Source organism: Callorhinus ursinus, unplaced genomic scaffold, assembly GCF_003265705.2.
Source record: "Callorhinus ursinus isolate GAN/ISIS: 27379988/994484 unplaced genomic scaffold, GSC_fseal_2.0 scaffold1, whole genome shotgun sequence".
NCBI classification, from domain to species: Eukaryota; Metazoa; Chordata; class Mammalia; order Carnivora; family Otariidae; genus Callorhinus; species Callorhinus ursinus.
In genome coordinates, this window is record NW_027397063.1 from 70,310,522 (window position 1) to 70,334,066 (window position 23,545).

The 23,545-nt window shown below is 45.3% G+C and overlaps 1 protein-coding gene across 12 annotated transcripts in view; it reads right to left on the reverse strand.

Annotated features, from left to right (window-relative positions):
* Positions 1 to 16,929, reverse strand: part of RTP4 (receptor transporter protein 4) — a 163,764-nt gene extending 146,835 nt beyond the window's left edge. For 4 of the 12 annotated variants that reach the window (XR_012379173.1, XM_073895881.1, XM_025876870.2 and 1 more), the window contains exon 1: positions 16,665 to 16,929. Coding sequence is in view for 4 of the 12 variants with exons in the window: in XM_073895881.1 (XP_073751982.1) it covers positions 16,665 to 16,846 (182 nt within the window). In the remaining 8 variants the exon portion in view is untranslated. Of the gene's footprint in view, positions 1 to 3,665; positions 3,810 to 12,872; positions 15,073 to 16,664 lie in introns of those variants that run through there. The other 8 variants (XR_012379169.1, XR_012379170.1, XR_012379177.1 and 5 more) reach the window with 8 other exon arrangements.
* Positions 16,930 to 23,545: the final 6,616 nt, after the last annotated feature.

The window sequence follows — 23,545 nt, forward strand, 5'->3', positions numbered from 1 at the left end:
TTTAACAAACTTGACCTAATTATTTACATAAGCTCAGCAAGAATGGTTGATCATATAGATCTTTTAGAATCTGCTTTGCTGGAACTTTTTATAAGAAATCTCTAGGTTGATCTCTCAGTAGCCTCTCCAGGCCAGAAGCCAAGTCAAGTACTTGCCATCAGACATGTCTGCAATATCTGTATTTTTGGGCAAAATACAAAATATTTTGTATTTTGGGATCACTCTTCTTGAGGTCCCCAATATATCCTGAGATTCCTGCAACCTGCCAGGAAGTGACATTCTTTACTCACCTGGGGAGGCTGTTGGGAACTCTGTAAGCAAGCTATCAGGCCAACAGTTCAAAGGGGCTTTACGGTTCCATGTTTCATAAAGTCGACCTCAATTCCTTAAAGCTGTCTGGTCATATCTGAGTCTATGCATGTCTTTCAAATATGACATTCCAGCCAAAGCCTTGGTAAAATAACTGATGTTTCCAATGGTGTCCTGTTAACAGGAGAACAGATTCTTACTGAACTTATGCAAATGACTATGATTGTCATGGAAGAAAGAATACTTACCAAGACCTTTTGAATTTGAGGGTTCAGGTAGAGAGAAAAGTTAAATGCTTTAATTTGTTTTATTATTATTTCTGTATATCACTGATGTCTTAAGAGAAAGTCTCCTTAGTCTGGAAGAGCATGTATTAGAGAACCAGCAATGTTTCAACCAAAAGTTGCAAAAAAACTATTTAGTTATTTTTCCCAATTCACTTAGTCCCATACTACTATTCTTGTTAGGTTTGAATGCAGATTTAGTTAGTTCTGGAAATTCTTACCCATTTCAGTTTTAATCTTAAAGACATCGAATACCTGTTATTTGTCCTAAAAGTCTCTTATATGAATCTCCTTAAAGGTGGAACAATAACAATAAATGACAAGACTCAAAAATGGACATGGTTAAAAATCTGATGAGAGGGTATGATATAGCTGGCAAGAAAAGGTGTTATTTCTATGACACATGACACTTCAATAATCAAAATATTAAGTGATGGTCTTATACCAGAACATATAAACTTTAGGAACTGCATATCATCTCTAGAATAGTTATGGCATTTACCCAAATACAACCTAAGTCTTATCATTTGTTTAACAGTACTTTTGGAGTAACTTAACATACCAAATAAAAAGGTCTAATGAGTCAAGGAGACTTCATTTACAATTCAAATCTTGGAAAGTTTGTTAAAAAAAATCAGAAAGTTTTTTTTAAGCACATTGTCTAAATAGGATTACAGATCATTACAAAACTCAATTATTTTTATTTAACCAAGGTGACAATAAGAGATCCCAAAGGCAAATATGTAGGGCTGTAGTTGTTAGCAACTTAGCTCCTTTAATATTGAGAAGTTTTAACCAAGTCACCGAAGACCTGATAAAGACAAAACATAGAAACTGGTTTTCTGGGCAAACAAAAGAGAAAAAACCTCTGTTTACATTTTCTTATCAAGAGCAGACCAATAATTCAAGAAAATTTTGTCTCTTGAACAGAAATAGAATTTCAGTCTTATACCGCTGTACTTTTAAAATCCATTTATTTTAATCTTAGTCTGTTCTGACCACACCTAAAATTCCTTTCCAAAGATTTCTCTTCACAAACCTACAACTTTCTTTTGTACTCAGATTTTGTCCTAAGCCATTTCTCTCCAAACAACCAGCTTATTTAGGACAAAATTACCTTATTTTACCTTCAATAAAAATGTATTCCCATTCCTTAGATCTTTCTTACATATCTCCTCTTTTTTTTGAGAGAGAGAGAGAGCGCAAGCACAGGGGTGAGGAGGGGCAGAGACAGAAAGAGAGAGAGAATCTTTTTTTTTTTTTAAGATTTTATTTATTTGACAGAAAGAGCACAAACAGAGGGAGAGAGAGGGAGAAGCAGGCTCCCTGCTGAGCAAGGAGCCCAATGCGGGACTCGATCCCAGGACTCTGGGATCATGACCCAGGCCAAAGGCAGCCAGTTAACCGACTGAGTCACCCAGGCGTCCCAGAGAGAGAGAATCTTAAGCAGGCTCCATACCCAGGGCAGAGCCCAATGTGGTACTTGATACCATAACCCTGAGATCATGACCTGAGGTGAAATCAAGAGCCAGACGCTTAACCAGCTGTGCCACCCAGGCACCCCTCTCCTGCTTTTCTATATACAGAGTTGCTTCCCTTATTTCCATCAATCTTAATTACATTTAGTAGAATTTTGCCCTCCTAGAAAACTTAGTCTCCAGTGAAAACTAAGTAGTGACCAATTGTGAACTGTTGCACCAAAACTTTTTGGACGGCAAATTTGTGCATCAGTTAAGCACAAAGCATGTTTACCAACAGGCTCAAATATCCTTAGGTTCTTTGCAATAAGTAGTCAAAAACACAAAGCTACATCCAGTACTCAATGCTTTAGCACTTTATCCTATTTTGGAAAAGACCCAGATTTCCAATGAATTTAATCCCATCCAGGCAAAACTTTAAAGTTTCAGGTTACCAAACACTTTGAAAGCTATCTTTACAATTACCCATGAAAACTTTGAGACAGACAAAATTAACCATCATTTTAGGTCGTCTTTTTGCTAACAAATTGCAACAGAGATAACACGAGCTTATTTGACCTTTAGTAAACCTCGGTAGAATGAAAGTTTCACATTTAATGCTGATAACTCTAAAGACATGTCTGTTTTAATTAAACCAACAAACTTAAATTAGTTTAAATACTGAATTATATTCCACCTGGATCCTTTTTTAAAAGTCAGTTTGCTCCCCATTGTCAATTTTTACCTGAGACACTGGTGGGGAAATCTGGAGTGGGTGGTGTTAAGTCAGGGGGTGCTCTTCTTTGCCCTTTGACAGCAAGGGGAGGAGGAGGAGCCACTGAGGATTGTCTAGAAGGCCTAGAAGCCCACCCAAGGTGGTGCGGAAATAGGAGGAGGGGGAGGGGAAGGCAGAAGTGAAGGCTGCCAGAAGGTAGAAAAAGGGTTCCGGGTTCTAGAGCTCATCAGCTCCAACAGAGTGAAAAATGGACAGGCAGGGCTAGGTAGGGAGAGATAGATAGGGGGCTCCATGGTTAGGCTCACAGAAATCTCAACAACGTGAAGGTGTAAGGAAACCAGAGATAAGGGAACTCTCCAGATCACCCTGCCCTAGGTGTCTGAGGGGGGCAGTCTTATTTATGACAGTCTCTTGTGGTCAACAGAAAATAAACAGACCCTAAAAAAAGTAAGCCATTAAAGATGTTATCACTAGGGGCGCCTGGGTGGCTCAGATGGTTAAGCATCTGCCTTCGGCTGAGGTCATGATCCCAGGGTCCTGGGATCGAGCCCCACATTGGGCTCCTGGCTCAGCAGGGAGCCTGCTTCTCCCTCTCCCTCTGCCTCTCTCCCTGCTCATGCTCTCTCTCTCTCTCTCTGTATCTCTTTGTCTCAGATGAATAAATAACATCTTGTTTTTTTTTAAAAAAGATGTTATCACTAGTCCTCTTTACACAAAGTTGCTGTCAGTAGAGAAGTCAAAAAGATTTAAGTTCCCTGGTTTGTTTTCTATAAAAGACAAACCCTAAAAGCCCTCAGTGGCAACCCAGTTGGGACCCCTCTCATTCCAGAGGGCTTTTTTCTGTATCCTTGACTAATAAACTTCTGACACTTTACTCACCCTCCTTTGTCCGCGAGATTCATTCTTCGACTCCATGAGACAAGAACCTAGCTCTCCTGCTTCAAGAGGCACAAATGCCATGTTTTCCCACCAACAAGGGGGAATAGGCAATCCATGCTGGGCTGGAGAAGGCAGGGAATGTCCCTGAAACAAAGGGAGTTTCAGCAGCTGCTTGGGAATATTCCTTAAAGTCCCAATTCTGAGGTATACTAACCACAGCTGGCCCCAGTTATAACCGTTAACCTGGGAAATGAGTGATGGAGAAGCTCCCACATCTATTAGGAAAACAGTGAAAGAGAGAGAGAGTCAAGAATCCCCTTAGTTCTGGGATGGCCTGTATTTCTTCCAGCAACGTAGGTTTACTAGGAGGAGGCCTATTTAGATAATTATCATCCAATATGTCAGGGATGGGGGGAAGTTTACTAGCCAAACACATTCTGCAAGAGTCCGAGTCCTGATTTAGAACCCTTAAAGCCTAGATGGACCTAGGATACCTCTATTTGCCCTGTTTCCTGCAGAAGAGGTCTAACTGACAGATCCCGCTGAGGCCATGCAGTGTTACAGAAGATCAGTCCTTTCCTAAGTTTTACAATCTGAATTGTTTCCAGTGGGTTAAGTGAAGCAGCAGCCTACAGAGGCCATGCTCCTGGAAAAGTAGAGAAGGTGCATTACCAAAATCACCCCTGACTCCCAGGTGGCATCCCACGCAGGATATGTCAGAGGTTCCATGTGTCAAAAGCAACCAGAAGCATCCCTCAAGCAAAAAATCACTACTGATCACAATCGTGCTTCATCACGAAGGCATTCCTGCCATAAAAGACCCGGAAAGGATGCTGGCATCCCTCCCCTTCCCCGTGCATCCTAGGCTACAGATGGGTGCCTGGTGAAGGGACTGAAACACCGCACTGAGCTGTCCTACGTCCTGAAAGCTGCGTTATCACCCTGCCATTTTTAACCCATGGAGAATACTAGAAAAGTTTTACAAGGGGGAATTACCCAATTTTGTAATTTAAGTAGTTAGTAGAGGACATTGACAGAAAACAGTAAAGATAGAAATCCATCACGGTTCTAAGCAACATTCAAACACATGTAGTCTTTATAGCTGATGAGGGAGCAGAAGGCTAGCTGAGGACAAAGCTGAAGCTGGCACCCTCCCCCCTCCCCACCCCCTATATGTGTGACATTCCTCAGGCACTCCTGGCTGCCCTAAAGGAAAAGCAAATGGTTAACTGATAGAGAGCACCGTCCTGCAGGACAGGAGTCTCCCTCAGTTTACAAATGTCCTAGTGATTTATACGAAAGAAGCTTTCTTATCAATAGCCTAACTTCCAGAGACCCATAACTCAGTTTCCTGAAGCCCTAACATCACCCTCCCCTCCATAAAATTGAGGAAGGCTGAGGTAGAAGGAAATGTAAATAAAATTCAATTTCTTCTAAACCTAAAGCCCATTGACAAGGACATGGGATAGGAGGAATGTAACACTCCTGCAGGAAACTCCCAACTGTCTTCATGTTAGTGCCTGTTAGATGGAGAAACAGCCTTGGCTTGACAATAACCAGGTCTCCATTATCCTGAGAGTCTTCTTTAGCATATGACAGTCCTTCTGAACACCCCCTTTGTCTTCACCTCCCCAGCTCCCAAGTATATAATCAACCACACCTCACAAACCAGAGCAGCTCTTTCTGCCCATGGGTCCTGTCCCTGGGCTTTAATAAAATCACCTTTTTGCACCAGAGACGTCTTAAAAATTCTTTCTTGGTCGTCGGCTCCAGACCTCACACCACCGGACCTCACTTATAATCTAAAACTTTATCACAGCCTTCTTCCCTAAGAAATGGTCCCGGGTTGGACTTTAGGTCAATCAGGTACTGGTTTTGGCCAGCTCCCGGTGGAGGTCCCGTGGCCAGAAGCAGCTAGAGGAGAGATGTGGAGGGGATCACATTAGACCAATGAGGAGGAACCCTCACATGGGAGTCTTAAGATTGGTAGCCATCCTGGTGATTTAGGTAGTTGTCTTGTGCCCAAGACAGACAATTTTGTATAAGAACAGCAATAAAGAGAGGGCATCAAGTTTCTGGCTCTTATTACCATTCCAGCGAGGGTACTAACTTCCAGCCAAAAGACTGGCTTCCCATAGAGTAGCGATGGGCTGGAGGATTGGAACTGAGCAATCAACATGAGAGTGTTCCAGTAAGACCGTACTCCTTGAAAAGCCCCTGAAATGAAAGTAAAGGAAGAGAAAAGTATTTACCAAGTTTGCGCCGAATCTCAAGAGTCCAGATAAGACTCAAAGCCCCACACCTGGGCACCATATGGTGTCGTTTTGGAATATAGGTGAAGTGGGGTCTGGAGCCAACGGCCAAGAAAGAATTCTGGAGACATCTTTGGTGCAAAAAGCTGGTTTTCTTAAAGCTGGGGGACAGGACCCATGGACAGAGAGAGCTGTTGTGACAGGGTTGTGAGGGGTGGCTGATTATACACTTGGGTGTTGGGGGAGGTAAGGAAAAAGGGAGGTTTTCAAAAGAACTTTCATATGCTAAAGAGGACCTACAAGATACTGGAGACCTTGCCATGGTCAGGGTTGTTTTCCCCTCTGGCAAGGCATCAAGACAGTGCTATGCAGAGATTGCTCACAATGTCTCCTCCAAGAACTGCAAAGCTATTGTGGAAAGAGCAGCCCAGCTGGCAATCAGAGTCACCAATCCCAACGCCAGGTTGTTCAGCGAAGAAAATGAATAGACAGCTTGTTGTGCACGTCATATTTGTGTTAATAAAACCATAAAACTACAAAAAAAAAAAAAGACAGTTGGGAGCTACCTGGGTGAATGTCATGCACATCCCACGGAGCAGGGGGAAAGGTCACATGGTGTCAGCTTGTGCTTTGTCTACAGCTAGCCTTCCACTCCCTCATCATGCAAACAAACAAAAGTATGAATGCCTCAGAGAGATATTGAAAGGTTGGAAGACTAATATCATTTTAAGTCTAGGTCCTTTATATGTTTGGTTTTTGTCTTGTTTTTCTCTCTGGAACTTTTGGAGTCTTTTTTATATCAGGTGTTAGAAATTTCATAATAATATGTCAAGATGTGAACCTTGTCCATTCATTGTGTAGGGGGCCCTGGGGTGGACCCTCTCAATCAGGAAATCATGTCCTTTGATTCTAAGAAAGGTTTTTAAAGTAATCCTTTCATTATTTCTTTCTTTTCATTTTCTGTTTTTTTCTTTCTGGAGCTCCTATTGTTTGGATATTGGGCCTTCTGGACCAGTCGACTAGTTTTATCTATTTCCTAATCTCTATGTAGAGGACAAATAGGTGGGAAACCAGTAAGAGTATTTCTCAGTTTATACAATCAAAAGAAACCGCGAATGGATGATCGGGAGACTGAGACCAGCTGAGCCAATTTTAAAAAAAAATCAGAATTCGGGCGCCTGGGTGGCTCAGTTGGTTAAGCGACTGCCTTCGGCTCAGGTCATGATCCTGGAGTCCCGGGATCGAGTCCCGCATCGGGCTCCCTGCTCAGCGGGGAGTCTGCTTCTCCCTCTGACCCTCTTCCCTCTCGTGCTCTCTATCTCTCATTCTCTCTCTCTCAAATAATAAATAAAATTAAAAAAAAAATCAGAATTCTTTATTCAGGAAGATCTGAGCTACTTTTCAGACCCATAATTCATTGGCTGAAAGAGAGGGTGGTTCCCAAGGAGGAAGAATGCTGCAAAAATCCCCTATCCTTCCTCAAAGAGGTGTATGGACATTTATTTGGGTAACTGTGTGCTGGGGAAAGGGGAATAACCAGACATTTTGAGGGCTTTAGATTCAGGGTCTGAATTGATATTGATCCTCAGGAATCTGAAATAAATCACAGACTGCTATTTGAGTAGAAGTATGTGGGGGCCAAGTAGTAAGCTGAGTCCTGGCTCAGGTCAGGCTCACGATGGACCCACTGAATCTGTAGCTCAGCCAGTGGTCATTTTGCCAGTCCCTGAATGGATAATTGGAATGGACACCTGTGATAGGTGCCAGAACCCTTCACTGGTTCTTCAGTCTGTGGGGTAAGAGCTACTGTAATGAAAAAAGCTGAGGACTTCTCTTTCCAAAAACCTCAATACAGTATCATAAAAACCAAAAATATCATGCCTCAGGGGGAATGGCAGAGATTAGAGCCACCCTTAAGACCTAAAAGACACAGAGGTAGTGATCTCCAGCCAGTCTTCATTTGATTCACCGGTCTGGCTTCTAGCGAAACCAATCAAATCCTGGAGGATGACATTGCACTATCTGAGACACAACCAAGTAGAGATCTCAATTACAACCATTGTGCCAGAAGTGATATTTTTGCTAGAGCAAATTAACATAGCTTCAGAGACATGGTATATGGACATTGATCTGATAGATTCATTCTTTCTCAAAAGTATTTTTCTTTTTTTTTTTAAGATTTGTCAGAGAGAGAGATAGCAAGAGCAGGAACACAAGCAGGGGGCGTGGGAGAGGGAAGCAGGCATCCCGCCAAGCAGGGAGCCCGATGCGGGGCTAGATCCCAGGACCCTGGGATCATGACCTGAGCTGAAGGCAGACTCTTAACGACTGAAGACACTCAGGCGTACTTAAAAGTACTTAGAAGTACTTTTCATATAGAGTGTATAGCAGCTTACATTACACTTTTGTCCCAGGACCATGTTAATTCTCTCATTCTCTGTCATAATATAATCTACAGAGTCTGAACCATCTGGACTTTCTGCAGAACATCACATTGGTTTACTCCAACAATGATATCATTTTAATAGGACCAGAGGAGTAAGAAGTGGCCAAGTGCATTGGAGACCTCACCCTCCAGAGGTCCCACCTACAAACTCCTACAAAGATTCCCTGCCAAGTCAGTAAAGGTTTTAGGGGTACAGTAATTTGCAGCATGCCAGGACAACACTTCCAAAATGAAAGGCAAATTAGTGCATCTTGACCCTCACACCACTGAAAGGAAGCACAATATCTGGTAGTCCATACTTCTCTGATTCATTTACCAAGGAATAAAGAAAGCTGCCAACTTTGAGTGGGACCCAGAATAGGAAAGGGCTCTGCAGCAGGCCCACAATGCAATGCCCTACCACATGGCCCATATGATCTGGCAGACCCTTTGGTACTAGAGTTAGCTCTCATGCCATGCAGTGTTTACATCAATCCCCAGTAGGAGAGATATAATTTATAACACTTGTATTCTAAAGCAAGGCCATGCCATCTGCATCAGAGAATTACATGCCATTCAAAAACCAACCCCTACAAGCCACTTGGCTGCATAAAGGTAAAACTCCTGATGGTGAGATACCAAAATATGATGGGGCCAGAGATGTCCATCATGACCTAGATTCTGAAAGGCCCATTTAGTCGTATGCAGGCGCAGTATAATCCATCAGAATATGGAAGTGATGCATCCTGGGATTGAGCACAAGCCAGGGATAGAGAATACAAAGGAACTGGGTGAAGTCGTGGCCCAGCCCCCAGGTCGACCTTCACTGGTGCACTAGTGCCTCTCCTTCAGCTCACAGCTGATCACATGTTCAGGAGAGGCTGTTACTTAGGACCAGTCAACAGAGGAGGGAAAAGGCCACTCCTGGTTCACCAATGGTTTAGTTCAATTATGTGGTGAAAGCTGAAAATAGACAGTGATTAGTTACGATAAGGTCATACTGGAGTCCTTATAAAAGAAAGGGGCAATTTGGATACAGAAATGCACATGTGAAGAACACCACATGAAAGTGAAGGGCGAGGTCAAGGTGACACTTCTACAAGCCAAGGAACTCCAAACACGGCCAGCAAACCACCAGATCCTAGGTGAGAGCCTGGAACAGATTCTTTCTCACAGCCCTAGCAAACTAACACATCACATAATATCACATTAGATCAATGACCAAATTTGTAGCAAAAGAGTTACAGCAGAGGTGATAAGGGCATGAAATTTCCTGGTTTCATCAAATACAGCACCACCCAGAAGCTGCCAGCCTGACAGATCAATGACATAGCCTCTTAAAGAGGCAGCTGGGGTGCCTCTTGGAGATGCTGCTTTGCAAAGGTGAGTCACCATCCACCAGAGTATAGTACACATTCTGAATCAATGACCACTATGTGTGTAGTCCCAGTAGGTAGAGTGTATGGGTCTGGAAATCAAGAGGTGGATGTAGGGGTGACCCTGTTTACCATCACTCACATTAAATCAGGTGCCATTTTCAAGGTGTCCCACCAACCACAACACAAGTCTCCTCAGGTCTGGCCATGCTGGGTGGGGACTGCTCCCACTAAGGAACACAGCAAGAACCCCATGACCAGCTATGGCTGGTCGTTTCACAGAATTTTTGCCAAGAGAACAGCAGGCAAGAAAGTGTCACTCTCCTGATCGTCGGAGGGAAATAGGACTCCTGTTACACAGTGGGGGCAGGAAGAATATATTTGGCACCCAAATGATCCACCGGGGTCTCTCAGTACTTTTCTGTCCACTTTTGACAGTGGGTGGACAAATGCAGATGCCACAGACTGAGAAAGACCTTTGTGACCAAGGGCCCATACCCTTCAAGGATGAAGGTCTGGATAACCCCACCGGGTAAGTCACCTGAACGGCAGAGGTGCCTGGGTAAGGGCAATAGAGATTGGGTAGTAAAGGGAGATAGTGAATATCTAGTTGCCACCCCAAGACAGATGCAGTGATGGGGCTCAGTTTGCCAGCTGAACATCTATACCAAGCAAGTGGATTGAAGCGGTGCAAAATATTGACCGAAGTGGAGGCTGTGGTCCATTGCCCAGATCCCTGCCTTCTGGACCAGGGCACTCATTCCCCCAGCTTTTGGGAGCATTGCCTGCTAAAGACTTGTAGCTGAGATCCCCCCAAGGACTCACCTCCAGCCAAAGATAGCTGCCTTACCTGAGGTTGCTGCAGAGAATCCATCTAATTTGTTTTGTGAATATTATACCTTCCCTTATCTCTCTGAGGCATAAATCATAGCTTTACTGTTGAAATATGTTTTGGTTCCTTTTCTTATCTTTGAATTATCTCTGTTTTCTTTGACTCTCCACTTTTTTTCATCTTTTTTTTTTTTTTTTTGCCTTCACATTTGGAGTTGTATCAAATATCTGATACCCCTTGGCAGTCTGTCCAAATTAGGTGTCTGACACCAAAGTGTTGACTAGAAGCTCTGTAGAGTTTTTGTATCTGGTGGATTCACTCTGGAGACACTTCAGCTAGTCATTCCATTGGATGAAACGCCCTCCCCCCCACCACCCTTTTAAGTAGATATATATTGTTTTTTCTCTTAAGCTCATAAGTGTTCCCAAAGAGGACCCATCCACTCTCCTGTGTATTAGAGGAGTGGGTGGGTAAGATCGAAGGTTGGCATGGCTCTTAGTTTTCGTGGTAGGGTAAGGGAGTCCCAAGGGTCAGTGTGTAGACCTGAACGATCTTTCTAATTGCTGGGTGGCCTCTCTCCCTTCACATCGCCTAAGTCCCTTAGTCCAGAGTCCTCTAAGTCTTCAGAGAATAAACCTCCATTCTTCTCCCTGGAGCCCATTAAGAGTGGTCACCAGGCTACAGAGTAGCGGAGGAAAGAAACTTGCTATAAAGGCTTTCAGCCAGTCCTTCCACTTTAGCAGCCTCAACACCCACCTTCAGAGGCACTGCTGCCTGCAGTTTCTGAACTTTCTGAAATTGTGCCATATGAATTGCTTTGCACCTCAGTTTTCCCTTGCCTAATGTCTATTCCAGATCTCTCTACCCTGCTAAGTCAGTGATCTATCCCTAGTCGAGCAGTTTTCTGGCTTCTGCGCAGTCTCTTTACCCTTGTGTACTGGTGCCTTTTTTTCCCCCTTTCACTATCACTCAGTAAGGTTTCAAGGAAGCTCAGAGGGAAATGCATGTGTTCAATCCACTGTGTTTCATTGGAAGACATTAACCTATTTTAGAGATAGAGAAACTGAGGCCCAGGGAAAGATAATGACTTGCCCCAGGTCCTACAACATAACCAGGCTAGAAATAAAGTGTCTAGTCCCCAGGCCAATGTTCTTTGTGAAGGAACCGAAAAGGTGTGAAAACAGGAGGGTGGTTTGGGGAGGAGGTACTGATAAAAGGAGCATGCTGGTGGGAGTGGCCTAAGAGAAAAAGAGATACTTTTATCCCTGGGTATTCCGCGGACATTTCACTGTTTTCAAATTCCTTTAAGACCTTTACTGTCTGGGGTGCCTGGGTGACTCAGTCGTTAAGCGTCTGCCTTCGGCTCAGGTCATGATCTCGGGGTCCTGGGATCAAGCCCTGCATCGGGCTCCCTGCTCAGCGGGGAGCCTGCTTCTCCCTCTCCCACTCCCCCGCTTGTGTTCCTGCTCTCGCTGTCTCTCTCTGTCAAATAAATAAATGAAATCTTTAAAACAAAAAAAAGACCTTTACTGTCTGTAGGTACCACTCTCTGTGTTTACCACTATGCTATCTCAAGTCAGACTCCTCACTATTTATATTCTCTACTCCATTCTTTCTAGAAATATATAATATTTTAAACATGTGATTCCACTCAAATTGACCATCTCAAATGCTAGCAATGACTCTTCATTGCCTATGAGGTAAAAACCAAATTCTCTAGTTATCTCAGTAATTTAAGCTTTTAGACTATTTGGGGAGAGGGGCTGATAGGAAGAGAGCAGATGACTTGACAACACAAGGGACAGTAAGTGTAGGTGACAGGGAGAAGAAATTAAAGATGGCTCTAAGGTGATCAGCTTGGGTGACTGAGTCAAATTAGGACTGGGAAGTCAGAGATGCCGATGAGCTTGGTTTTAAACATGGTGACTGTGGTTTGAGAGGCATGTAGAAATGGCTGGCAGGAGTGAACATCGCAGCCATGCGTCATACTATTTCAGGGTTGGCAAGCTCTTGCATGTTTCCTCATCCAGTGCTGGAAGAAGTGAAAGAACAGGATAGCTCCAGGGGTCACCAAATCAAAGGAAGTCTCTTCTGGACAGGGGCACTTGGGCATAGACTTAAGTAGGGGAGAAGGAAGAATAAGAGGGGACCGGCATATCAATATTTCTTTTTTTTTAATATTTTATTTATTTATTTGAGAGAGCGAGAATGAGAGAGAGAGAGAGAGAGAGCACATGAGAGGGGGGAGGGTCAGAGGGAGAAGCATACTCCCCGCCGAGCGGGGAGCCCGACGCGGGACTCGATCCCGGGACTCCAGGATCATGACCTGAGCCGAAGGCAGTTGCTCAACCAACGGAGCCACCCAGGCGCCCTGTCAATATTTCTAATCTCTCTTTTTTGGTTAAAACTGAAGCATACCTAAAACATAATTGCCTGATCCTTGAGGTGATATTGATAGCTGTATTACTTTCCTATTTTAGTTGTAACAAGTCACCACAAATTTAGTGCCTTAAAACAACACAAATTTATTATCTTACAGGTCTGGGGGTCCAAAGTCGAAAATCAGTCTCACTGGGCTGAGGTCATGTGTCAGCAGAGCTGGTTCCTCCTGGAGGCTCTGAGGGGAAATCTGTTTCTTTGTTTTTATGAGCTTCTAGGACGTGTCTGCATTCCTTGGCTCACGGCCACTTCTTCCATCTTCCAAGCCCATCATTCCAAGCTCTGCTGTCACCATTAAATTTCCTTTTTCCCCACTTTGACACTCTTGTCTCCCTCCTATGAGGACCATTGTGATTACATTGGGTCCATCCTGATAATGTAGGATAAGCTCCTCATCTCAAGATCCTTAAATTAATCACATCTGTAAAGTCCTTTTTCCATGTAAATTAACATATGCACAGGTTCTGGGAAAGAGGGAATGGATATCTTTGGGGGGCCATTATTCTGCCTACCACAATAACTCTCTGTTAACACTCATGACCCTCAGTTCTTGTGAAGATATGTCAAGATATACATAAAGAGAGAGAGAGAAATGAATGAGTGGATGAATGCATGAAGAGCTTTTAGTGATTCAACAAATATTTATTATTGGTCCATTTTCTTCTAGGTTATGTTTTAGACTATCTGCTAAGGAGATCTAGGAAACTAGATCTGGTGTTTATTCTTTCAAATGTGACCCTACTTGATCTCAAAGCATATTCTGTGTCATATTAAAATGGTAACCAGTTCTTGGGGTGCCTGGGTGGCTCAGTCATTAAGTGTCTGCCTTCGGCTCAGGTCATGATCCCAGGGTCCTAGGATCGAGCCCCGTATTGGGCTCCCTGCCCTGCGGGAGGCCTGCTTCTCCCTCTCCCACTCCCCCTGCTTGTGTTCCCTCTCTCGCTGTCTCTCTCTCTCTGTCAAATAAAATAAAATCTTTAAAAAATAAAAATAAATGGTAACCAGTTCATTGATTACCATGGAATTAAGACAGAAGAAAAGAAAATAAACTTATTTCCCTTTTTCTGCTTCTGAATATTTGCCTACAAAGACAAAGAACAAAATAATACAGATCCAGAAGTAGAAAAATATATCCAGGTCAAAGAATACATCTCGTTGCACTGAATGAGGGTATATGTGATGGGTGTTTGGAACGGAGTATCTGGATGAACGTCTCCAGGTAGCTTGAGTTCTACTGAGGATCACGAGGCCCCTAGCTGTCCTCCGTGTAAGCTGTAGGTGTGACCCTAGTGTAGAGGGGGCTGTTCTTCCTCTAGTCTGAGGGTATGACCCTATTGTAGACGTCGAGATTATCCTTGGCATGGTCCATGTGGCTTGTGAGAATGACTGCTGTGTAGACTGTTGGCGGGCCATCCTTAAAGCCTCAGAGTATGTCCTCCAGGGTGTCTGTGGTGCTGTCTCCTGTGTGGGTTGTGAATTTTCCTGTGTGGCCTCCCTATCTGCCATTGGGGTGGGCGGTCTACTAGTCTCCCCTTTGGGCTGAGGCCCTGCTCCAGGAGCTTGGGTCTCAGCAGTGGTATGGCTGGACCCTGACTCCTTCAAGATATAGTTAGACCCACACTCCTGGTTTTGGCCAGACACGTCACCAATGTGACAAGAGGAACTCCTAATATCCATAAAGGAGGATGGGGATATTGATGGCTCTGTCACGTTGCTTCGTGACCTCCATAAACAGCAGCCCAGGGTGCATGCTTCACAATTTTTTGTGTCATGGGACCCATCCAAAGGCACCTCCCGGATGATTGGTAGCTCCGGAAACTTCCTAAAGCCGTTCCCGTAGAATTTCTCCAGAATACGCCTTACCACGTTTTTCAGGATTCGCATGGCACTCTCTGGGGAGAACTCAGGATTCTCAAATCGAGACCAGGAACACTTCTGGCACCTCTGAGCAAAGAGCCGCATAATCACCTGGCCCTGGGACTTCTGGGGCTCCAGGTGCATGTGACAGAGGATATGCACTTGAGCGGAAGCCCAATTTCGCTGGCATGAGGAACACTGGAACCTGCAGACAGAAGGAAGAAGGCTGTTGTGCCTTCAGGTGATTGTTGACCTGAAGGAGGTGGGCCTGGTCTTGGTCTCTAAGATTTCTTCCAATATGAGAATGTGCATATGATATTAACAAATTGCCAAATAAGAATGAGAGGGATTGTGTTTTTTAATAAAGCCTTTTCCTGTAACCCGCTGAGCTTCTACCCTACGTGGTCCCAAGTTTGCCTCTTTGCTACTAAAACATCTCTGGATGTCTCAGAGGGAAAAGTAGTTCTGCCATCTGCCAGCAAAATTCGGTCCTCCTCATGATCGTAGAAAACGTATAAAGCAACTACTTTGCGGGGGGCACTGTAATAGGGGCTGCAATATTATCCCACTTCATCTTTAAAGCTCCCCTCTGAGGGAGGCATTATTGAGCCCAATGTCAAGAGAAGGAAACTGAGTCATAAAGGGATACCCAGCTTGTTTTTAAATATATATATTTAAAACCATTATCTTATGGGAATGTAGATGAAGGAACCCTTACTCCGCCTAGGAAGACCAGGGAATGCTTTAAGGAGGGGGTGGCACTTGAGTTGGTCCTTGAAGGATGAGTACAGGGGAGGGAGGAAAGGGCCTGCCCAACAGGCATAATATCATGATAAGGGAACAGAAGTCTGAAAATGCATGGGCATGGTTTGTAATCCATAAGGATGGAGCAGAGGACAGATGGAGTCAGGGTGGGGCAGAGAGGGCTGCAGGACAACAGGGGAGGTGTGCTGCATAAAAGGAGACCTGGCTGCCCAGGTCAACATTTCTCCCTGCCCCCGCTACCCCGCCCCGACCCAGGCAAGGAAATTGCTCCCTGCAGTATGCAGGCTCTCTGGGGGTGAAGAGGGGAGATGACATATATAGGAGAGGGGCATTACTTACGGACTCCAGGAACTAGGTTTTAGATATCTTTCTTGCTGCACCATTCCCTCTATTATCCTCAGGCCTTCAGCAAAGTCATGTTCAAAGTGATTTGTGTGGGGATGCCTGGGTGGCTCAGTCAGTTGGGCGTCTGCCTTCGGCTCAGGTCATGATCCCAGGATCCTGGGATCGAGCCCCGCATCGGGCTCCCTGCTCAGTGGGGAGCCTGCTTCTCCCTCTCCCACTCCCCCTGCTTGTGCTTGCTCTCTCTCTCTGACAAATAAATAAATAAATCTTATAAAAAAAAAAAGTGATTGTGTGGCCTCCCTCTATTCTTGGGGCTTTAAGGAAGGCCCTGGTCCCGGGCTGGTGCTTGGGCCAGGAGGGCTGCTGCAGCCTGGGGAAGTCAGGACTGAGGGCAGAAATAGCAGAAGTCTCTAGATAGAGGCAGTCTGGAACAGGAGATGGTAAGAGAATGGGAGGGCAGATGTGTGCAATATGGAAGCATTCCTTGAGAACCTCCAGAAATATTTAGGGAGGAAACCTAGCAAAAAAAGAAACTTCTTTCTTTCTATGTTATGGCTAAGCAAAATGGAAAGAGCACCATGGCCACGAAAGAATGGAGATCCTGGAGACACTGGTTCCTTTAACAAGCTCTCAAAGGAATCAACCAGTCGCTGCTAAACTGACCCCCTTTGCCAGAGAAAGTCTGCTGAGAAGCCAACTCTCACTCACCTGCCAAATCCTTTCTGCTGGTACTGCATCCAGCCTGCGGCAAGGCAGTCCGGCTCCAGTTTCTCATCCAGCTTCAGGGTCCATCTGGCCCGGGGTTTCTCCTGCTGCATCAGCTCTTGAAATGTCTGCTCCCAGGTCTGGACATCTAAAACTGTTTTTCCCCCCTGAGGCTGGGAAGCCATGCCTAGTGAGTAACTCAGTCTTACTCAGCCACCAGCAAGAGGCATAAGGAAAAAAAAAAAAAAAAAAAGCAAAAAACACATCAGTTTCGGTTTCTCAGTCTGGAACGCGTCAGCTAGCTTATCTTTCGTTTCAGACTGTGGAGTGCACAGAACAGGTCTTTGTTCTGAAGACAGAGGGCAGCAGAGTTTTGCCTGTTTGTGAACAGGCCTCTGAGAGATATTTGAGTACAGAGCTCTGTTCTAGATTCTGGAGGCACCGATAAGTGACTTGGGTATTTTATTTTTCTCTTATTGGTACACCAGGCAATGCCCTGTGCTCGGTGCTGGGGTAAATGCCGCTAAGAAGCCGTTTCTCCCCGCAGCAATGCTCACACTCTCATGCAGACACAGGAAGGTAGCTGGGGGAGCTTGTGTCCCATGCTGGTCTCATGCACCCAGTGACCCCTCCCTACATCCCCTGGAGGGATTATTCCTGGTCTTCTTCAGGGGATGGCACAGACTTGTGCTTGCTACCTTGCCCAAAGCCACACAGCCATTGAGCAGTGTAGGCGGCGAGACTTGAACCCAGGCCTGGGGGCTCCAAAACCTGTGATGTCTTTACCCACCTCCGTCCCTGAGAAGACGCTGAGGATGGTATTTCAGGTTCTAGGCTGGCACCCGGGAGCCAGGGCGGGAGGAAGCATCTTGAAACCTGACCCGCTGCTTTGGTCTAGTGAGCTCTCCTAGGTCCTGGGACAGGACACCAAGTTAAACGAAAGGGTTATTTAACTCTGCCACTTGCCATGTAAATTATCTTGCAGGGTGGGATGCAAGCAGGTGTGGGAGCCATCTTTTCGGGATAGGATAGAGAGAATTCCCACTCAGGGGGTGAGGGACTGGAGCTAGAGGACCTTTAAGTCACTTCTAACTTAGAGTCTGAGATTCTAGAAGGTGAGCTCTGTCCCTCTGGAGTCTAAACTCAACTGGGGGAGATAAGACAAGCAGGACCTTATGTCCTTGGAAGCCCCACTAGGGTTACCGTGTCCCAGACAGGAGCAGCCTAAGCCTTCTCAGACTTTCTAGACTTTCACATGCTCCCCTTCTTCCCTCCCTCCCAGGATGTTCTGTTTTATACAAATGCTCTGCTTTTATAACTTTGTAACATCGAGGGCACCTATGTCTACACAGACAATGTAGGAAACTCTTGTGTATCTAGATAATTATAGGAACTTGGAATTGAACCCACAGGATATAAGAAAAACCTGGAAAGCCCTTAGGAATAAACTTTTTCTCTTTATGGCAGTCGTCCACTTGATAATGTATTTCCATATTTACTCTAGCTTGGGGGGGTGGAAGGGGCTGGAGGGATTTGGTTTGGTTAAAGGAGAGAAATAAGAAACAAGAAATGTAGTACCAGAGCGCCTGCGTGGCTCAGTTGGTTAAGCCTCCAACTCTTGATTTCAGCTCAGGTCTTGAGCTCGGGGTCATGAGTTCAAGCCCCATGCTGGACTCCACGCTGGGCATGGAGCCTACTTAAAATTTAAGAGAAAGAAAGAAGGAAAGAAAGAAAAAGAAATGTAGTCTCGCTAACATAGCAATAATTTTACTTATACTTTTAAACATCTCTTCGACTAGCAGAAACTCTATACGCAGTTGCAGAACAGATGCAGAAAATGTTTAAGGTGGTTGATCTGGGGAACAATGAGGCTGGATGACCCTAACCTAAGTCCATTTCCCTGCCTTGGGGATTCACAATAAAGAAAAATGCATACCAGGATTGGAGTGCCCGCTGTAGGTTGGTGATGCCAGACACCTCTTCACCTCCCGGACCCGAGGATGACCTGTCCAATAAGTGGCAGAGCCAGGACTTCAACTTCTCTGAGGCCACGCTAAATCCCATGAAAGGCTTATGTAAAGAAGGAATGGGTTACTAACGGTAGAAGAACAGGCAGAAGGCAGAAGGAGCAATTCGGGGGAATCCGAGTGGGGGTCTTCATGCTACTCCTCTCACCATTGTGCGCTCTGGGCTGGGGCTCCTGGGCATATTCCAGGAAGGATTACTGCTCCACTCAGGACTGCTTCTCAGCAAAAGCTAAAGAATGGCGGGACTAGGGCCCAACCCGGGTGGGCTGGCTCTGCTCTAGGCTCTGAGCTAAAAGGGTACGCTGAGAAAAGTGAGACAGGGAAGGCGAAGGTAGAAGCTTCTTCTGGAGCCTGGAGGGGAGGAAAGGGGTTAGTTAAGATCACATTGTCCCAGGGGCGCCTGGGTGGCTCAGGTGGTTAAGCGTCTGCCTTCGGCTCAGGTCATGATCCCCCGGGGGCCTGGGATCGAGCCCCGTGTCGGGCTCCCTGCTCGGCGGGGAGTCTGCTTCTCCCTCTGCCTCTGCCTCCTCCCTCCCCCGCTGCCCCACGCTCATGCTCTGTCTCTGTCTCTCTCTGTCTCTCTCTCTCAAATAAGTAAAATCTTAAAAAAAAAAAAAAAAAATCACATCGCCCCAGAATGTAATGGGAGGGGCAGGTTCTCCTCACCATTGCCCCTACACTGCACATTATAGATACAACTACCCACAACAGAAAGCAGAATAAGAGAGTTGTCTTTAAAAGGGCAAATAACACATCTATTAAACACGCATAATCTGCTCGCCCTTATTCTCAGGCTGGCAAGAAAGATCTATGAAGAAGCTTCTACCTTCGCCTTCCCTGTCTCACTTTTCTCAGCGTACCCTTCTAGCTCAGAGCCTAGAGCAGAGCCAGCCCACCCGGGTTGGGCCCTAGTCCCGCCATTCTTTAGCTTGGCGGCCTGGGGAAGCCCCTTCACCGCTCTGTACCTAGGTTTCTCCATCTAAAATGTGGCGATAATGGGGCGCCTGGGTGGCTCAGTCGGTTAAGCCACTGCCTTCGGCTCAGGTCATGATCCTGGAGTCCCGGGATCGAGTCCCGCATCGGGCTCCCTGCTCGGCGGGGAGTCTGCTTCTCCCTCTGACCCTCTTCCGTCTCGTGCTCTCTCTCTCTCGTTCTCTCTCTCTCAAATAAATAAATAAAATCTTTAAAAAAAAAATTAAATAAATAAAATGTGGCGATAATAATACCACCTTACCCCCCAGGGCTATTCTGAGGATTGAATGAGTTTAAAAATGGTTATCAGCACTTGGCAAGCAAATAGAAGTGTTCATTACCTGTTGTCGCTGCATTGCACATTTCTTTGTTAAGTTACCATAAAGCCTTTCTTTTTTTTAATTTAATTTAATGTTATTATGTTATGTTAATCACCATACATTACATCATTAGTTTTTGATGTAGTGTTCCATGATTCTTTGTTTGCATATGACACCCAGTGCTCCACGCAGAACGTGCCCTCCTTAATACCCATCACCAGGCTAACCCATCCCACCACCCTCCCCTCTAGAACCCTCAGTTTATTTTTCAGAGTCCATCGTCTCTCATGGTTCATCTCCCCCTCGATTTCCCCCCCTTCATTCTTCCCCTCCTGCTATCTTCTTCTTTTTTCTTTTTTTTCCCTTAACATATATTGCATTATTTGTTTCAGAGGTACAGATCTGTGATTCAACAGTCTTGCACAATTCACAGCGCTCACCATAGCACATACCCTCCCCAATGTCTATCACCCAGCCACCCCCTCCCTCCCACACCCCCACCACTCCAGCAACCCTCAGTTTGTTTCCTGAGATTAAGAATTCCTCGTATCAGTGAGGTCATATGATACATGTCTCTCTCTGATTGACTTATTTCGCTCAGCATAACACCCTCCAGTTCCATCCACATCATTGCAAATGGCAAGATTTTGGAATTTTTTTGATGGCTGCATAATATTCCATTGTATGTATACACCGCATCTTCTTTATCCATTCATCTGTTGATGGACATCTTGGCTCTTTCCATAGTCCATAAAGCCTTTCTTAAACACATTGGGAATACAACAAAATAAAAGCATATATAGGTAGTAGTACAGGTGAAAAAAACCTACAAATAAGTGTGCATATCAGGCCTCAGAGAACACAATAGTCACTTAAGAATTCAGACTGGGCAGAGACATACATTCCTATCACTGTACATTCTCAGATACACAGATACATTCTTAGATATTCCAGATATACCCTCATTCCCATCATCCTACTGTTACGTAGTCCCCGGCCCCGCTCTGTGCACCTCCCCGGGCCGGGCCATGGCTCCCCCAGGACTCACATCCAGTCCCCATCTCAAGAGCCAGCTACCTGTAAAAAGTGAGCTCAGAAGCGAAACAGTAGGAAGCCCAGAGCCAGCTGCGGCTCAGGCCCAGGGCTATGCCTGTTGAGAACTCCATTCCAGAGAGCAAAGATCACGCCAAAGGGACAAAAAATAAATAAATAAGCCAGAGGAACTGGGTAAAGTCAGAAGACTTGGAACAAAAACTCACGTGTTTTAAAGGAAGCAGCTGGTTTCAAAATTTCCGTGAAAATGTGCTTGGCTTCGGGCCCCACGCAGTCCATGTGGGATGCTGGGGTTTGCCCAGCCATTTGGATATTTGGGGTAGAAAGACCCTCGGTGAGCGTGAATGAGGCTGAGCCCCAGAGAGGAGGGTGACCAACCCCAGGCCACCCAGCAGCCCCTAAAAATAGAGCACTTGACATTACTTTCCGTCTTTCAGTACAGGCAGCCTTAAAACCAGGGTCACAACTATGCAGGCTCTGTTGCAAGGCTGTGGTGAAGATGTGTTAAAGCAGGGTCTTTAAGCCCCTCACCCCTCCACCCCCTACTGCAGACCAGTTCACTGGCTTTTCTGCTCTCCCAGACTCACTTTACCCAACTGTTCCCGCCCCCGGGGATCACGTCTTACATTAACCACCTGTGTACCAAGTTCCTGCCTCAGGCTGTGCTTTCTGAACCCCAGCCAAGACAAGAGCAACTTAATTAATTTTTCTTTACTTCTTTCTCTGTGTACAAAGGCATTTTCTGATCTGACACACCGGGAGCCAAGAAGTCATCACTGCCGTCCTCACAAGAAAAAAACTGAACAAAATGAAAACTAACAACTCTTCTTAGATCCATCAGAGAAATGGGGTTACAGGGCAAACTGCTGCCCTGAAAACTGGAGAGACAGATGGGTGGACACAGAGTATCACAGCTTACCAAGCCAACAGCCCAGGAGCGGAAGCCGCCCCCGTTGGAACCAGCAGGAGCACTTGAAACTGTCATTGGCCAGTTGCTGGAGGCTCAATGAAGACTAGCTTAAGCATTGAAAATCCAGGAGGCCCAGTCTTAGGGGAGATTCCCATACTTCCGTGAACTCTACCTCCAGGAACCCTACCAGGGTCTCAGTATAAAGGTGGAGAAAATTCTTTTGCTTCCAGCAGGGGAAGAAGAAAAATAACCACTTTTTAAAGATACCCAGAACTCTGTTCTTAATAAGTTCTTGCCCCAAGGAAAACTATTTCACCAGAGCATAACATACCTGGGTTTCAGCCTAACTGACCTGGGGGGTGGGGTGGGAAATACCCAATGCCAACCCCTGCTGGCCTCCACCGTGCACATGGGAATGACCCCACTCCTTCCCACGTGTGACCTCCGTTCTGTCTGGTATAAGGACAAGATCTACGAAGCTTGCAGTGACAAGAGAGGAGAGCCGGGCATAAGCTCAATGGGGCAAAGCTACCCCTGTGCTGTTCTCTGGGAGAGGAGCCAGGTCCCACATAGCGCAGCCTCATCCCCTTCTCAGCTCATAATATCTGGGGGAGAAATAAAGAATTCAGTCAGTCATCAATATTTCCAAACACACACTAGAATCATTCACCCACCAAGCCGTGGAAGAGATTTTATTTATTTATTTTTTTCTTAAAGATTTTATTTATTTATTTGACAGAGAGAGACACAGTGAGAGAGGGAACACAAGCAGGGAGAGTGGGAGAGGGAGAAGCAGGCTTTCCGAGGAGCAGGGAGCCCAATGCAGGGCTCAGTCCCAGGACCCTGGGATCATGACCTGAGCCGAAGGCAGCCGCTTAACGACTGAGCTGCCCAGGCGCCCCCGGGGAAGAGATTTTAAAGGTCCTCTAAGCCCCATTCTTTCCCGGCTCACTTTGTAATGGTTAACATCTGAATTATAAGTAAAAATTTAGATATAATTCTCGGACTGACTCGGCGGGGGGGGGGGGAGTTTAGGCTTCAAATAAGAAGACAAGGGTATACATTCCAGCTCCAAGACTTACTGAGTTGCTTAAGCTCCTTGAACCTCAATGTCCTCATCTGTGAAATGGGAATAATATTCAGCCCACTTTATTTAATGAGGTATGCACTAATATGATATAAATATGAACCATAACTACAAAATATCAGATAGTATTATTTCAAAAAAGAAGACTATATAGGGGCTTGAAATAGTTGCATTTGGATGGACTAGAGCATTTGAACTCAATAATTCAAGAGTAAAGAAAAGACAGGGACCCACTTATGAAAAGAAAAGAGATATTTAGACCAAGAACTTAGAAAGTGTCTGTGTCTGTGTGTTGCGGAGAAGAAAAGCAGAAGATTAAAATGAATAATTAAATTTTAGAGCATTTCATCTGCTAGAATGTACTTTTATCCCCAGAACTATGTTGTCCCTCTGGTAACCCAATGGCTTTGGGACTCTTAATAAGTAATGTTTCAGAATGGGTACACTTACTGGCACTTTATAAAATACAGATGCCCAGGCTTACCTCTGGATATTCTGAATCGGCAGATCTAGCG